Raw genomic sequence first — 18,602 nt, forward strand, 5'->3', positions numbered from 1 at the left:
GCAAACTTACACCACTAAAAACTGGGTTTTGATACCTGTGGTTGGCAGAGCATAGATAACTCTTTGTGTAACTTTGTGCTTAATAACAAACAATAAAAACAGAATACAGAAATATCAGTTTGCTGGAAATTCGTACTAAAGTTTATGAAAGCTTCAAAGACTAACCGTTCACAGAATACAGAAATATCAAGTTTGCCGGTAATCCATAGCAAAGCATACAAAAGTGACAAAGGATAACCGTTCTCAAAATACAGAAATATTAAGATGTGAGTATATAGAAGTTCTTAAAGAGATAAAAACTCGCCCCATAAACTGAATAAAAGGACAAGTATGCTTGTAATGCCTATAAAAGTTCATTAAAGCGAGAAAGAAAAGCCGAACAATAATATCCAAACAATATTTGATCGAAAATTAGTTGGAAAGCATAAATGAAAACAATAAATCTTTCTCCAGAACAGAGGAATATGAAATTGTTGATAATTCATACGTACGATTCTGCAAAGTATTTTACTTTCGTATCATAAAAATACACTAATATTTTGAACTAATTACGAAATACATAAAATACAGCACGTAATTTTTAAAGAAATCAGTTAAATAAATTAGTTACCTAATTAAAGAATAAAGTTCATTTTAATATAAATTCATAATTAGAATATGCCTCTATCTATCTCTGCTTAAATATGGCTGCAGTTCACGTATCCTTCAACTGTTTATAAACCTTTGCTGAAAAATAGCAACAAATGATATATTTCAACTGTTTATCTACTTCAACTTAACGGTAGCAATAATTTACATATTTTTCAACTGCCTGTTTACTTATGATTATACTTAGCTAAACATTACTTAGTTGATAAAAATATAATTTCATTCACTTATTATTAAATGCAGTTATTACTTTTTTGGTAAAATATCTTTATAGTGAAAGAAAGATTTTTAACTGATAGTGAACATTTCATTTTTCGCAGATCAATTGAGTTAAGTGATCATTTCTTATAAGGATTAACTTAAGTTAACATTAGCTTAGTACAGTAAACGTTTTGTAAAAACATCAACCTGGTTATAACCTTTTTCCTACAAAATTAACTTATCTAAGTTATTATTTTATAAAAACCCAACTAAGTGATCTACAACCATCAATTCAGGTAAGTAACAATTACTTGATAAATCAGCTTCAGTCTATAGCACTGAAATGAAAAACCGAACTAAAATAACTTTTTTTTCCGTAGATGTATAAGTTAGTTTGTTCAGTGGTTCAGGTTTATTAACTATGTTTAGTAGTATACGTTTGAAAACAATGTTTGTGAAATCAAAATTGCATTGTATACAATTAACATCCAGATCCGAAACTACATAAAAAAAAGTTCTAAACTCTATTGATCCTTTTGGGATCATGACACTGGATGATCTCCTAATCATCAGTCATCCATACTTACTTTCGTCATCCGTGTTCAGAATTTTAGATGTCAAACCTCCTGTGTAAGCACAAATAAAAGACTGGGCTGAAGTGCTTACTGGGGCAAGTTGGAGAAAGGATCGTGGATACTCCTACAAATAAAACTTGCAGACTCATGATAAAAGTAAGAGAATTATTATATCATGAAGACCATACAACAATAGTACCGACATAATGCTGTTGCGAATTTGTTCGACTTAAAAAGTGAAAATTAACCAAAATTAAAGATTGGTAAGACAGTTAAACCTAAAAAAAGATAAAGAAGTTTTTGTTTTAATTCAATACAACGATGTAATATTTCATGCAACTAAAATCAATGTTCATATATTAATAAAATTAGAAACAAAATATATTATTTTTCTGATATTGTATTATTAAATTTCTTCCAATCACCAATCTTCTGAAGGTTTTAAAAGTGTCAAAATGTAATGATGACCCAGAAAACCATAAAACATATTTTTAAAATATGCCTTAACATGATTGTGAGCCTACATTATAAGTATATAAATATAATTAACGAGTTTCATTTACTATGGCTTCCAGACGACAAAAAAGATGTACAGTGATAGTTAATTATTTTTTCATTAGAAAGGCAAGGATGGTATGTGGCGAAAATTTATGAATTTCTCTACTTATGGATTCCAGATGAGAAGAATGACTTATGATGGTACTTAATAAATTTACGTGATTTTAGATCCCAAATGAAAAGGATAATGTGTGGTGAAAGGAAATAAAGTTTTTTTTCACTACTGATTTCAGATGGTAATGATAATGTATGATAATACTTAGTGAATTTACCTTATTTTAAAACCTAGGTAACAATGATAATGTATGATAATACTTAGTGAACTTACCTTATATTAAAACCTAGGTAACAATGATAATGTATGATAATACTTAGTGAATTTACCTTATTTTAAAACCTAGGTAACAATGATAATGTATGATAATACTTAGTAAATTTACCTTATTTTAAAACCTAGGTAACAATGATAATGTATGATAATACTTAGTGAATTTACCTTATTTTAAAACCTAGGTAACAATGATAATGTATGATAATACTTAGTGAATTTACCTTATTTTAAAACCTAGGTAACAATGATAATGTATGATAATACTTAGTGAATTTACCTTATTTTAAAACCTAGGTAACAATGATAATGTATGATAATACTTAGTGAATTTATCTTATTTTAAAACCTAGGTAACAATGATAATGTATGATAATACTTAGTGAATTTACCTTATTTTAAAACCTAGGTAACAATGATAATGTATGATAATACTTAGTGAATTTACCTTATTTTAAAACCTAGGTAACAATGATAATGTATGATAATACTTAGTGAATTTACCTTATTTTAAAACCTAGGTAACAAAGATGATGTATGAATCTACCTGGTAGGGACCCTAGTTGACAAAAGTTTCATAAACTCGTCTTCAATCTGGTCATCACTACTGGTCCAGCATAGTCAGATGGCTAAGGGGCTCGACTCATAATCTGAGGGTTACACCAAACTTGCTCTCCACGGGGGTGTTATAATGTTACGGTCAGTCCTACTATTTGTTAGTAAAAGAGTAGACCAAGAGTTGGCTATGGGTGGTGATAACTAGTTGCCTTCCCTCTATTTTTACACAGCTAAATTAGCGACGGCGAGCGTAGATAGCCCTCGTGTAGCTTTCTGCGAAATTCAAAACAGACTAAACCATCACTACTTACGTTTCGCAGAATTGATCCAGAACGCACTGATCCAGCAGATGAATCTTCACTGTAGCGGATCCACTCGTAAGGGTTTCCCACCGAAGTAAACGATTGGTTTTTAGTGTCCCCTTCGCCGTGCTTCATTCGAGACTTCATTGGATTCTGAGAGCGTTCTTTCGTTGAAGGTTGGAGCCAAGGCATCATAACGTTGTCTGAAGTAGGTGTTGAAGCAGCACTTCGACTGCCTCTATACTCAGGTTGAAGTAGACCTAAAGTTGAAGAGGTGAAAGCATAATTTTTGGACACTGTTTCAAACCCGTCAGAGTGTGCTGGTGAACTAAACAAGTTTTGATCATTTACAATAGTATCTGCACAGGCAGAAACATTCTCTTTTGTCTTCTCTTTACTCTCTTTACACACTGTATCTAGTTTGTAAGAAAAGAGACCGCTCTTAGTAATGTTTAAAGACCGAGTACTTGTAAGACTTCCACCAAAACTACCGAACCGATTAGGTTCATTTACTTGAGATCCTCCCATCACTTCATCAAAATGATTCTTTTTCCAGTTGTTATTCGATCCTTGATCTCTGGAATTATAAATGTTTTCTCTATCTTGAGATGAAACGTTCGGAGTACTTGCCGGCCTCTTACGTTGTCCGGAGACGGCTAAAGAGCGTGAACTTTGAAACTTTCGCATGTCTTCATAACGTTGCGATAAAAGCTTCGTAGAAAAATTTTGACTGGTAATCGTGCCACTTCTATGACCAGAATAATCAGAATCAACCAAATCAAGTTGTTTAGTTTCTTTAGAGCTGACAGTCGGAATCCTCTGCTTGGATGTTTGTCCATCAAAACTATTGTAGTTATCAAAAGGTTCACTGCAGTTATCATTCTTTCTGTTGAGGGTGAAATACTTGTTTTCTTTAATTCTATCAACTTCAGTGTCTCTGTTTCGATTCCTGTCGTGACTCAATGTTCTCTTTTCACTCCGAGGCTGTTGGGTGTAACGTTTCCAAACGCTGGAAGACATTTGATGGAAGACGCTGGATTCTGTCTGCACTGAGTTGTCATTCTTCTTGACGCTAGTTGATGTGCCACTTGAAGTGTTTCTTGTGTGAACATCATTGTGTTTCTCGACGTTTCTTGATTTTTCCCTGGAATTTCTGGTCGGCAGAGCGCATTTAAATGAAGGTTCGTCACGTTGTATTTGTTTTAAAGTATTGCACCCTTTCTTCTCTGAACTCAATGACGACCCCATCTTGTAATCGCTGAATTTCACTAGAGTGTCGTTGATTCCGCTGCTGATGGAACTGATATCTTGGAGACTGTGAATAAAAGTGCACATTAAAACATATGTTTTAAACATTATGTTTAAAATTCTGTCTGTTGTCTTTACCTACCGACGTTTTAACAATTAAAAGGAAAGAAAAAAACAAACCATTATGAGAGGAGATGACTTGTGCAACTTCGAGATACTTTCTCATACCCAGAGAGAAATGCAGTGATCGTTAATTTTATACAAATGTTTTCTCTGCATAACACTTTAGTCGAACCAAAAACGTAGCTACACAGGCGAAACTTTAAAATAAATTTTACTTTCGTGATGACGAGAAACCCACTTGAAGTAAGAATGTATCTCAAGACGGCTGGTGTGGGTATTAAAACTTTTATTAAAATAAAGTAGAGAACAACGTTTCGGCCTTCTTAGATCATCTTCAGATTATCAAAGTTAATAAAAGTTTTAATATCCACACCAGCCGTCTTAAGATATATTTGAACTTTGTTTTCTTCCATGTCTTCGAAAACGATTCCTCATGTGCAAACAAAATGTGTTCTGCAGTTTTTAGCAATAAACAAAACAACAAAAACCTATTATACGCAGAAAAATACACACACATACCTCAGAAAACGTGAAAGTGTTGATACTACGCTTGTAGTTGAACTCGAAAAACGACAAAAATGATTCAAAAACCTCAAACTGGAATCAAAGATTTTTGTGAGTTAAAAATGGAGTAACAAGAACTCGAGTTTCCAGTGCATATATTTTACAGATAGTACAAAAACAGTACAAAAACAAAGTAACAATTAAATATTTATGTCACTATTTAAACCTGAGATCGTTCGCGTTGCCTAAAGTTACCAAATACATGAAATTCTTCCTTTTATACCGATGCTTTAATAAAGCTCAAGTATAGTTTTGTTAAGTTAGACGCTAGTACCAATTAGCTGTTTCTAGGTAAATATCTGTTAGTAACCTATAACTAACTGGAAGGAGAGGTGGAAAATATTATTCACTTTCTTTATATTCGATCTCTTCATAATAAACTGACAGCTATAACCTACTAATCAGTCTTTTAACATTCAGAACTTTAACGTTGTTGCTATGGTTATCAAAGGTATCCTACGTGTACGTCAAAATGCGAACTTTTACTAAACAATAACGACGTTCTAAATGTCGAGCTCTTTGACAGTATGATTAATTTAATAATTTACATGGAGATACAGCGTCAACGAGAAAGTTTTTAATATGGAAGGTTACAGCTACCTTCGTTACAATTAAATTAACAGAAAACAATACAAGCGAGACTAAACTGAGTTTAGACAATGTAAAATAAGGGTTGACTATTGGGTGTACTGCTGATGTAGCGTCGGTTGAGATTAAAGCCACTTAAACGGATTATTTGTGATGTTTAGTAGTTTTGGAAACGTATTGACTGTTGTTGAAGAGAGTTCATTTTTAATAGGGTTGATGACGTTTTACTAGTGCTGGAATAAGGTCACGACTTTTATGCTGATTATAAGGTTTACTCGCATTGAATGTGGGTCGTGACATTTAATTATTTTGATATGCTATCACTAAAAGTGGGAGTGGTTTCAATTGTTTGATTTATTGTTTGTTGTTAAGCGCAAAGCTACACGCTGGTCTGTCTGTGCTCTGTCCACCACAGGTACCAAAACTCTGTTTCTAGCAGTGTGAACCCGCAAACATACCGATGTGTCACTAGAGGGCTTTAATTGTCAATTCCGCTGTAAGGCATTACTTATGTTGAGAGCTGGTTGTGAATGTTAATGCTTCTGATAAATATTAGTTATGGTAAGAGCTGGTTGTGAATGTTAATGCTTCTGATAAATATTACTTATGTTGAGAGTGGGTTGTGAATGTTAATGCCTCTAATAAGTGTTACTTATGGTAAGAGTGGGTTGTGAGTGTTAATGCCTCTAATAAGTGTTACTTATTGTGATAGTGGGTTGCGAGTGTTAATGCCTCTAATAAGTGTTACTTATTGTGATAGTGGGTTGCGAGTGTTAATGCCTCTAATAAGTGTTACTTATTGTGATAGTGGGTTGTGAGTGTTAATGCCTCTGATAAGTATTACTTATGATGAGAATGGGTTGTAACTTTTAATGCCTCTGATAAGTGTTATTTGTGGTGAGAGTTAATTAACTTTTAATACTTTTAATAAGGTACTATTAAAATTGGAAATAATTTTAACTGTTAACTTGGTATAACATGCTACAGTAATTGAACAAAAAGATATATGTGAAGTTTTAACTGAGGTTATAAGACATTATACAGTTAGAAAACAAACTATGGAAGAAGAAGTTGAGAAGAACTGTTAGAGGTAGAGTTATAAGTAGAGAAAATTTGAGTTGATGAGTGGAAAGCAGGGTTTATTCTGGTGATAGAAGTGACACGAACGAAAGAAGAATTCATGCGCAGTCGATTAAATTTGAGAACACGATGTAGACACATTTTGTCTGTACTTTGTGAAAATTACAGAGAGCACAGGAATGGAAACCACAGGATATTGTGAGAAAGCGACTTCCTGCTTTACCTGAAAAGGTTTTAGCAACATACAGTAAGACTGGGGGTGCAGATTAATTGAAGTATGACGCAGTGAAATCAGCTATTTCAGAGACGTGTAAGTTCGGAGACTCATTACAGGAAGCTGAGAAAGAGAACAAAACGGTAAATGAGACATTTAAAGAGTATAGAACTAGGCTACATGTAGTACTAGTTAAATGGATCAAAAATTTTGAATCCGTGTTTCTCAAACGGATTTGCCAGACAACTTCCACGTCCAAGTTTTAATCGTCGTGACCCTCCTTACTTCTACAAGGATGAAAAAAATTCTGATGTCTTTTGGTGCAGTTTGTCGTCATTGACAACCAAGTTGATATATGAACCTCTCAGGCATGTCGCGGACTCAAAAAAAAAAAAGAAAGAAAAGTTAACTCAGCACAAACAGCTCCTGACCTCTCCACCCCCTGAATACCTGCTTGCGACCATAAGTAGATCGCGACTCATCGTTTGAGAAATACCAATCTAACTTTATTGAAGGCACTGACAAAATTGTTGGTTCTATGTTGCAAGAGCAAATTTTGATAAAATGATCAACATAGCTAGTAATGTGGTTAAAAGCTTAAACGATAGGTGGCCAGAAAACACACATGAATCAGTGAGAGACCGTGGATCAATATATAGTGATGACGAAACAAAGTAACTGAAAATCAAGCAACTAGAACAACTTACCACAAACAAATATAAATAGATTAGTGCTTTCTGAGCATTATAATATTATTTTTCTGCAGAGTGATTTTTCTATATAAGGATATTACAAATATCCGTCAAACTGTTTTATATTTGACCAAGATGAGCATGTGGCTAAATTCAGCAGACAGAATAAGGAAACTGTGGAAAGAAGAAAAACGTAATGTGTTGTATTAAAGACAAAGAGGAAATTTCAAGTAAATATTCACAAGTGAACTAACTGGGTTTAGCGTCACAGGTGATACATTAAAACTAACTGGGTTTAGCGCCACAGAAGGAGAGGCTTGGTTTCTGTATCACTAAAGTCACACTGAAATGTCGAACTTTTAAAGGTGAAGTAATCGCAGGATGGCGGATGATATCCCACATCCGGTTTTTCTTGGTAATGAGGTAGAAACCGTCGAGTTTTAAAATACACCAGTAGTAGAGGCAACAGGTAGCTAAAGCACAAATATAAGAAATGAAATTAGAGAAAACTTGAATATGGATAGGAGTGAGTGACGGAATAAGTCTTCAACTAAACATTGTAAGTAATGACAGATTTTTAACTACTGTTAGAATAGGAAATATGGATAAAGAACATGTAAATAAATGGAACTTTGAATAAATACTGCAGTTAAGCAGTGGTGGAGGAACAAAAAGTGAATGAACTCGGGTATAATTATTATTCTGATGGGAAAGAGTGTTGATGTAACGTAAATGATAAAATCGATGATACGGATAAAATAGAACTCCGCAAGGAATGTAGACAGACAGTGCTAAAGATAGGGTATGATGCAATGTTGGCTGTACATTTAGGGGTAGCTTAAACGAAAGATAGAATTGGTAAAGGCTAATAATGACCAGATTTGTTTGGAGATATGGAGACTTATGTAAAGAGTTATCCAACATGTCAGCTAGCTCGTAAAATGAGGTATGAAAGTATAAAGTGATTAATTTGCCAGTTACTAGTTCTGTTAGTACTGATATTATCAGACTATATCCTGTTAACAGATAAATAAATAAATATATTCTGACGGTGGCTGATTCTGTTACTAAACACGTAGAAGTACTAGCACTAAATTATGTGGAAGGAGAGACACTAGCATGAAATACGTCAGTTATTATTCCCACGAATCGGGTTTTCTGAATAATTCTTGTTAGGTTCAGGTACAATAATCCAACATTTGTTGAGAGCAACAAGAGCAAAATTGAACACTAGTAGGTGTAGACCCTAAACAAACGGGGTGTGTGAGAGCAACTGAGACCACATTGAGAGTGATAGAATTTTAAAAATTCATAAAACAACTAAAATGGGATAATAAAAATATATCAAGTAAGAACAACATTTCACCTTGTTCAGAATTTAATGAATAAGTCATGCTCACCAGCAAAACCAGGTAAGTAAGATCTTACGGCAGACTGTATAAAGTTACGTGGTGGGTAAAATATGAGTTTTCTCTGTAATAGTAAAGGTAAAACTATTAACGGTTGAGGAGAAACGTACAACAAAGAAAGATGTTAGATCCTGTCTTTGGGTGGAAGGATATGACGAGACGTTTATTCCAGGGTTTGTGGAAGTAGCAGCCCAGTGGTAACCTGTAAATCAAAACTAAAACATTTTGTGTGTGATGAGGCCAGTGAAAGTGCTTTTAGTACCAAAGTAGGCGCTTTGTAAAAAAAACTCTTTTTACACAGCTATAAGGATACATAAAAAACACGTTTTACGCAGCTATAAGAATACATTAGCCACTGTTGTACAAACTGATGCTTCCGATGCGGTTATGGGAATAATGGTGAACCAAATAGGTGAGGATGGAATGAAACATCCAATGATGTATTTGATAAAAAATACATAAAAATATTTGACGATCACTAAAAAAATAAACTTCATAATCGTTTGGTGGCTTGAGAAGTTAAGACCTTTTCTGTTCGGTAAAAGTATCTGTCGTGGAAGCAGACCGTAACCTTTAAATCTGGCTGCACAGAATAATGAAAACAGAAAACTGTGTAAATGTATTCTGTTACAACAGGAGTTTAATTTAGCAGTACGTTATAGACCAGCGAGTGAACATCAAAATGCAGACAACCTCTGGTCCTTGTATTATTAGGATCAGCTTGTAACCTTGCTCTGATTAAAACTAATGTATATTGTATATAGATACGGAATTTAAGTTCCATTCACCTACGATAAAATGATGTGTGTGTGTGTGTGTGTGTAAATGCCTGTTTAACCAAATGAAAAGAAGTGTAAACAGTTTGTAGATGTAATGGTTTGAACCCTGAACAGTAAAGGTGGAACAAAGAAAAGAGTACTTTCATGCTAACTAGATATGTGTGTGTGTGTGTGTGAAAGACTGTGAACTACTTATATATATATATATATATATATATATATATATATATATATATATATATATATGTACATACATAAAAGACTAAACGTTTTGAAATATTACAGTAATATATACGTATAAGACTGCAAAGTTTATAAAATATCTAGACAAAGATTGTGAACTGTAATTTCACATGTGTAAATATAAAGAAATGATCAGTGTTCCGCAGTAGACTGTAACAATCTAAAGAAGGATGTGATAATACGCAAAAAATTGTTTGTAATCTGTGATAGCATCATGATTAGAAAGGAATACAGTCAGAACTGAATATAATCAACATTGTTTAATGTATTCAGGAAAAAAGGAGAAATTTGTTAAGATGACAGGTTGAAGTTGAGGGTGGTGAGAAAGAGGCCAATTTTGGGCCAGTCTTTAAATACTTTAGGAAACTACAACACTAACAGACAGCATGCCTTTCTTGGTTATGCCGGTATGGAAATAAAAATGACTCAATAATTATCAAACGTTATAATTCGATAGACGGAAACAGAAAGAAAGAAACTGATCAGGCAAGTGTGGATTTAAGAAAGGATAAAAAAAGGAAGTCAACAAAAGAAATTAAAAGACCGCGATGTTAGATGGAACGAATAAATCAAGAGAGGCAAAGGAAGAAAGTAATATGCTACCGGTAAGAAATAAAATATATTTACAAATTTATGTTTTATTGACACCAGAAATAAGCAGCATTTTGTTTTGTTTACAATGGTGAGAACCAACTTCTCATTGGAATAAGTACAACCCAAATAAAGTTGGTGGACGTAAGAAGTGAAAGCGAAGTGCAAATATTGTACAATTGTAACACTTAAATACGATGTATGTCTATCTGTATACACACAGAGTACTTAGATACAATATTAACATGTCTATACTTTCATAAAGATTACCTAGATACGATATAAAGATGTTTTTATCAGTACACATAGAATACTTAGATATAATGTAAACTTGTCTATAATTAATTACACATAGAATACTTAGATATAATGTAAACTTGTCTATAATTAATTACACATAGAATACTTAGATATAATGTAAACTTGTCTATAATTAATTACACATAGAATACTTAGATATAATGTAAACTTGTCTATAATTAATTACACATAGAATACTTAGATATAATGTAAACTTGTCTATAATTAATTACATATAGAATACTTAGATGTGCATAATCATGTCTCTGTAATTGCGCACAAAGTATTTATATACGACATAATTACATCTCTATAATTACACACAGAGTATTTGTATATCTTATAAACATGTCTCTATTACTACACATAGAACAATTAGATACGATAGAAATCTCTCTTTACAACAACGTAATTTATTTAATGTATTATAACTCTGAAGGTCGTAATTCAAGCATTTTTTATATATTGGAGATATTTCTTCTTTCATAGGAGAAGGTAATAAAAGAGAGACGTACATACATAGCAATGACATATATTATAAACGTTTATTCCATAACTACACATTGTGCGTAGATTAGATATCAATAAGTATTCATGATTCCAAAGAAATAGTTAGGCATCCAATACTTAGGTAAGCACGTTACAAGGAATATCTAGTCGAAACACCTTAGGTGTTGATAAAAGAATCGGCGCAAAAGAGATTCAATGTGCGATTTAAAGGAATGATACAATTAATAAGAATTTTACAAATATTCATTAATTAGATAGCAAAAAATCACATTTTGTGTTCAACAGGGGTCATGATCGGTCTGCTATTTTACCATTAGCCGAATTAAGTGATGTCTACTTACATCCATATTTTGTTTGGTTCTTTTTTTCTCGAGTTTAGTAACCAGCCCTACATAGTTTTTTATTTATCGATAAATTTCTTTCCTGATAATTATTTGTTTACTTTTTATAAGATGACGTGCATGGGTTACTAGGCTATAGATTGTATTCAAAAGCTTTTCAGTTTTGCATTGAATAATAATAAAATAGGTAATTCAAGACTGTTTTGCTCTATCAGATGATGATAATATTGCCAAGAATTAGGTAGGCGCTAGGCCTAGTGAAGAAAGATGATGATAACAAAATTGAGAAATCTCGGTTTTTGACTATTCGCCGTTTTCGACTTTGGGACGATCTGGATATCTGAGAAGCGGCATACCCACTGAAGATAAAGCGACTATGCCAAATAGAACTTCATATAAAGTTTTTGATGACGTGTGAAGAAGAAAATCTAGATTACTTTTGTATTGCCATCCTTACATAGAGTGTTAGCGCACTATCCGATAATTTAGTTCTTTAAATTGTGCTAAGAATAAAAGGCTTGCATTTCTGACATCGTTTCTTGTTATCTATATAATGTAACATCTTAAACACTATTGCCATTAACATAAAGTTCAATTAATACATAAAATCAATCGACCGCTTTGTATTTTCATTGCAAGTTATTGTTAATTTTTCATTTTTTAATAATATTAAACTTGTATTTCACGAATTTCTTCAGTTGGGATTTAACTTATAAAAGCTTACTTTAAAATAATACTCAAATACACAAGAAACTCATGTACCATTAATAATTAGATCTACTAACACAAGAGTACAAAACGTATTTTAAAATAATACTTCTGGTAAACAAGAAAAACATGTACAATTGAAAAATACACCCAATATGACAAACTTCAAAATAACTAGCTGAAAATACCAGGTAAAGGAAGCAAAAACTCTATAAATAACAATGTTTCCCTTCCTTTTTTTGTTATTAAATCCAAAATGTTAACTAAATGCCCTGCTTTGTGATAGATAATAAATCACTTTCTTAACTGCTTAAGTACTTGTGTCTTTAAATTAAAAGCCAAATATCTATAAGAAAGTGGAAATGTACCCTACTTAAAAAAAGTGGAAATGTACCCTACTTAAAAAAACTTTTTATCCACCTACTCGGGCAAGATTCCAAAACAAAAAGCTCATGTTTACCGTCGGACACTTTATACTTATTATACAAATTACAGTAAACATTCTCAATGTTGGATGTTAACACGCACATTCACTCACATATAATGGATAATCTTCATAGAATTATATTCCAAGTAAACAAGAAAATATTTCAGAACGTCTGATAAGACGAACGCACAAAGCCTAACTTTAAAATAATGGTCTAGTAAGATGAAACATCATGTACGTGTAAAAAGTACATTCGATGAGACAATCTTACAGAAACTTTAATGTTGGATATTATTTTATTAGTGGATGTTTTCCGGAAAAGTCCATTTTGTAGTACTTTATGAGATATTATTATGAATGTTCAAAGTTTACAAAACATGTTAAACTTTAGGCCCACACTCACCGTGCGTGATCATCATGTTGTCGACGGCGATACATCTTTCATCCTGGATCATAATAACCTCAGAGGTTCGTCTACGCTACAGTTCAAATTAACCATTTTTTTGCCTAGGTTTTCTGCATTCTAATGTCTCCCGGATTTATGCTAGCCATAAAATACCTCCTCAGAATCGCAGTAGAACTTTGTTCATTAGAAAGAAGAGAAAACCATGAGCAGACTGTATGATGTCGAGCTGGAAGTGAAGGCACGATATTGATTGCATCATTGGATTCTACCATTCATCACACACTGGTACAAAGACAGATGTGTACGGTGGAGTGAAAGAAGAGAGAAAAACTATAATTCAAAAGTAACTGAATGCTTATTATTAATGCGCAACATGTCGAATTGCTTGGGAATTTACTTTTAGAATAGTTTTAGTTTTTACTGTAAAATACTGTAAAACTGATTTAAAAAAAAATAGAATACCCCAAATGACAGTATACTTTTAAAAGGCGTAGTTGCCCTGGAGTTTTCTAGTGCTTTCTTTATTTGCCTAAAAGTGTTTTGTTCTAGGGCTATGACATTGCTGCACGAGGTTTTTGTCACATAAGTAGCAGGTAAAAGATCACTTAATGACAACGCAGAATTCAATGCTATTTGTTACTAGTTTTTATAAAAGAAGTGTTTGTTTTATTGTAAAAAGTAGACAGATCATCAGAATAGTTGTAACACAGAACAGTGTAGTTGTAAAGAAGTCAATTCAACAGGTAACAACGCTTGTTCGTCACGAGGAAACCACACAGAACTGGTTGCCTGGTGATCATGGCTAAAGTATGCTCTACACGGACGTGAAGTCAAATCTCGTCTGTTACCGAATGCCACAAGATAAAACGTAGTAAGATTTACTTACTGTGTAGAAACTATCTATAATTGGCTGCTAGCTAATCAGATCAAAACATATTTGTGAGTATAAATCACAATAATATTTTTTTCTAATATTTCATCATACTACGGTCAAACACACACACACAGATTAACAACAGTAACTGGACAGATAATTTTTGCCGCGCTTACGAAGTCCCTGTCTTAGTGTTATTGTTCACATAAATTCACAGCACTAGGTTATTTAACAATAAAGCTCTGACTGAGGCAATCATTTCAAAAAGTGGATACGAGGTTTTTAAAAAAACCTGATACACCAATCATGTTTCAGTCTTTAGTCTTAGTCACAAACCAGTTCAATTTGTGGAGTGAGTCTGATAATGAGACAATGTGGTCAAGTTCAAGCTATGTCCATGGTGTCAACATTTCTGATCGAGCGAAAGGAACTTCAACTAAGTCTGAAATCACTGAGAGCTCTTTAGTTCATTATTTATAACTCACTAAGTGCGTTTTGAGTTTCTTAACATTAACATTCTGAGTGTAACGTCAGGTAAGTAACAGTAACTACCAGGGTGGTATGTTATTTGAGACACGTAGAACACGTATACACAAAAAGACAGACGTAACCGATTACAATATCCATCGTTGTACTTACATGAATATTATACGTAACATAACTTATTTAACATATTCTTACCTAGCAATGTATTTTTGAGCACTGAATACTGTTTTATATTTAGTTAAATACAAAGCTACGGAATAGGCTGTTTGTGCTGTACCATGTATTGTAATCTGGTTGTTAGAGTTATAAGCCTCCAGACTCACCACTGTACCATTAGGGGAAAAACTGAAATCAAGCACGAGTGTTTTACGTTTCTTTTCACAAAGTGTTCGTGTCGCTTTACTGATTATTCTATATCACGAAGAGTTCACACAATTGAATATCTAGTAAGTGTCATAAAGTGTTCACGCTATCTTACTGAATACTCAGTATCATTACATATCCAGATCACTTTATATATCCGGTAAATATCATGATGTATTCACGTTACCACACTGAATACTTCGTATTCATATCCACACCTCTTTACATATCCAAAAACTATCATAAAGCGTTCCCTTTACCTTCTGAAAGTCCTATTTGGCAAAGTTTATAGTGCTGAATATCTGATAAGTACCACGAAATGTATTTTTTAGTGGACTGAAAACCTCATCAAATATTGATGATTCTCTACTGATATCCGGTATGTATCCTGAAGCATATTAACTTTGCTGAGTAGATGGTATGTAAAATTAGTGATCTACTTACTTAATACAAATAATCAAGATGCTAATTTACTAAATATCCGGTATGTATTATGAAATTTGTATGTATTGCTTCATACTGTGGTGCAAAAATCAAAGTTCCATACAAAAAGTGCTAATTTTTCTTTCATATAGCATATAACATAGAATATATGGCTTTCGATTCAGTATATAAAGGTAGAATTATATATATTCTATGACACACAAATAGTACATGAATAAACACTGTGCCACAAGAAAAGCTACATTAAATAAGCGGGCTAAGGCAACAGTCTGACAAAAATGGCACTGCACAAACTAATTAATACTAAACATTTGAAAAAGTTGAACATTTCCTAGTACTGTAAATTAATTATGAATAGAACTTCTCTATTACCCTAAGTTTACCAAAACTACACCTATCTTGATGGTGTAAACTAATCAAACTTTACCCTTTCTATTACTGTAAATTAACCAAAAGCACGTTTCCTATTATCGAAAACTAACCAAAGCCACACCTTTCTTGCTACAGTAGATTAATTAGAATTAGACATTTTCTTTTGTCGCAAATTAATTATAACTTGACTCCTGTTAGTATTGAAAATTAATCAAATTAGGAACTTACTAGTACCGTAAGTAACAAAGATATATTGATTTTCTGATCCAATAATGGATAATATTATACAAAAATTTTTTCAGTTTCTTGGTAATGTTAGACATCAACTATCTTCTTATAAGAACGTAATTATGGTAAAAACCCATGGGTTTTACTGACATTTATTATCCTTATGACCTTTAAATCTGCAATGTTGTAAGAGCAAGGAACGAAGTGAAAATTACGTTTTTACTTATAAAAAAAAAAGACAACTGGACTTGTAAAGTATACTTGGAGTATAAGAAGTATTATTCTTATTATGATTAAATAAATCAAGATAAAGGTGAGAAGAGAAACATATAACAGAATAAATTATTAATTTTACTAATTAAATACGCTAAAGTGTAATATCACATCGTGTTAAAACAACATTTAAAATACTCGCAACAATCAGACGGATCATAAAACCTTAATGATATACTACTTAAGCAAAAACTAGAAATATAAACAAGTCAGATAAGTTTGAAACCAAAGTGAAAATGAAATGCAAGAGATGAAAAACTTACAATTAAACTATTTCAATGCATTGTGAAAATCAGTTTGCTATTGTGAACAAACAAAATACAATTATCAAAGATATGGCAATTTATAAAGTAAAGGCGATTTTAGATAACGATAACAGGTAACTTGACTGGATTATTTTCAAATATCAAGTCATAATTATCAGGTATCAAAACACAAAAACATTACTATGTATCTTGTTAAAAGTAAGAGGTATCAAAGACTGGAAGACAGAAACACCAGTCTGAGTTTTATCAAGTCATAGTCACCAAATAAACACCAGTCTCTATGTTATAAAGTCAGTGCAATTAGATATCAGTACATTCAGACATCAGTGTATATCTTATAAAGTCATGGTCTCCAAACATCAGAACACAGAAACACCAAGCAATCTGTATATTAACAAGTCTGCCACCAAATATCTGTACAAACAGACACTAATGTACATAACATAATCTCAGAATCAGTAGATGTCAGTACCTAGAGTCACCAGTCTCTATGTTATGAAGTTAGAATCGCTGAGACACACCTACATGGATACATTAACATATATGTTATTGAGTTAGAGTCAGTGTATATATATATGTGTGTGTACATATGGAAACCACCCTGTATTTTTAAGCCAGAGTCACCGGATACTTGTACATAGAGACCAGTCTGTATCTTATCAAGTCACGGTAATAAGATGTGAATACATAGACACACTAATTTCTATCTTATAAAGTTAGTCTCTAGATACCAGAACATGAAACACTAGTGTGTTTCGTATAATGTCAGTCACCAGATATCAGAACATAGACACCAGTGCGTATAATGTAATGTCAATCAGCATATATCAGAACATAGAAATAGTAGCGTTTATCGCATAATCTCAGTCATCAGATATCATAATACAGAAATACTAGTACGTATTGTGTAATGTCAGTCACTATATTTCAGAACATAGAAACACTAGTATGAATTGTGTAATGTCAGTCACCAGATATCAGAACACAGAAACACTAGCGTTTATGGTAAAATATCAGTCACCAGATATCAGAACACAGAAACACTAGCGTTTATCGTAAAATATCAGTCACCAGATATCAGAACATAGAAACACTAGCGTTTATCGTAAAATATCAGTCACCAGATATCAGAACATAGAAACACTAGTTCGTATTGTATAATGTCAGTCACTAGATATCAGAACATAGAAACACTAGTTCGTATTGTGTAATGTCAGTCACTAAATATCAGTAAATAATAATATAGGTTTGTGTTTTATAAAGTACCTGTTTCGTGATATCAGGACATAGAAACAGTCTTTATCTGTTCAAGTCAAAGGTTTTCATAACTTCTATTACAAGTGATATGCTAAGTTAACAGAAAATGGTAAATATTCATTTTTTTTTTCTATACAACGTTTTTTGAAATTCTTCGTTAATCATGTTTCAATCTTGTGACATACGTAATATGATATATATAATACGATATACGTAATATGCTTTTGTGACATATATAATATAGAATTTGAACTAGTTATTAGGTGATTATAAAAATAATCTCAAGAGATAGTAAGGAGAAATGAGCTTTATTAAGAGCTAGTTAATCAGATAATGAGCTTTATTAAGACACAATTAGCCAGTTAATGTACTTTACTAAAAGCCAATTAATTAATTAATAAGTTTTATTAAGAGTCAGTTAATGTGTCTTATTAAGACCCAGTTACTCAGTTAATGTGCTTTATTAGAAATTAGTTAATCAGTTAATGAGTCTTATTAAGAATTAGTAATAACTTAAGAGACAGTTAATGAATTAACGAGTCTTAGTAACATTCAGGTAATCAGTTAATATGCTTTAGTAAGATTCAGTTAATCAGTTAATGTGCTTCAGTAAGAGCAAGTTAATAAGTAAACACCATTATGTTTG

General features: G+C 32.5%; 1 protein-coding gene across 3 annotated transcripts in view; it reads right to left on the reverse strand.

Moving 5' to 3' along the window:
* LOC143236592 (uncharacterized) overlaps positions 1-18,602 on the reverse strand; it is a 138,876-nt gene that overhangs the window by 80,640 nt on the left and 39,634 nt on the right. For all 3 annotated transcript variants that reach the window (XM_076474884.1, XM_076474883.1, XM_076474885.1), the window contains exons 9-10: positions 3,180-4,485; positions 1,437-1,548 (exon numbers count right to left, since the gene is read on the reverse strand). In XM_076474884.1, coding sequence (XP_076330999.1) covers positions 1,437-1,548; positions 3,180-4,485 — 1,418 coding nt within the window. The remainder of the gene's footprint in view (positions 1-1,436; positions 1,549-3,179; positions 4,486-18,602) is intronic.

This window comes from Tachypleus tridentatus, chromosome 13 (genome assembly GCF_004210375.1).
Source record: "Tachypleus tridentatus isolate NWPU-2018 chromosome 13, ASM421037v1, whole genome shotgun sequence".
Lineage (NCBI taxonomy): Eukaryota > Metazoa > Arthropoda > Merostomata > Xiphosura > Limulidae > Tachypleus > Tachypleus tridentatus.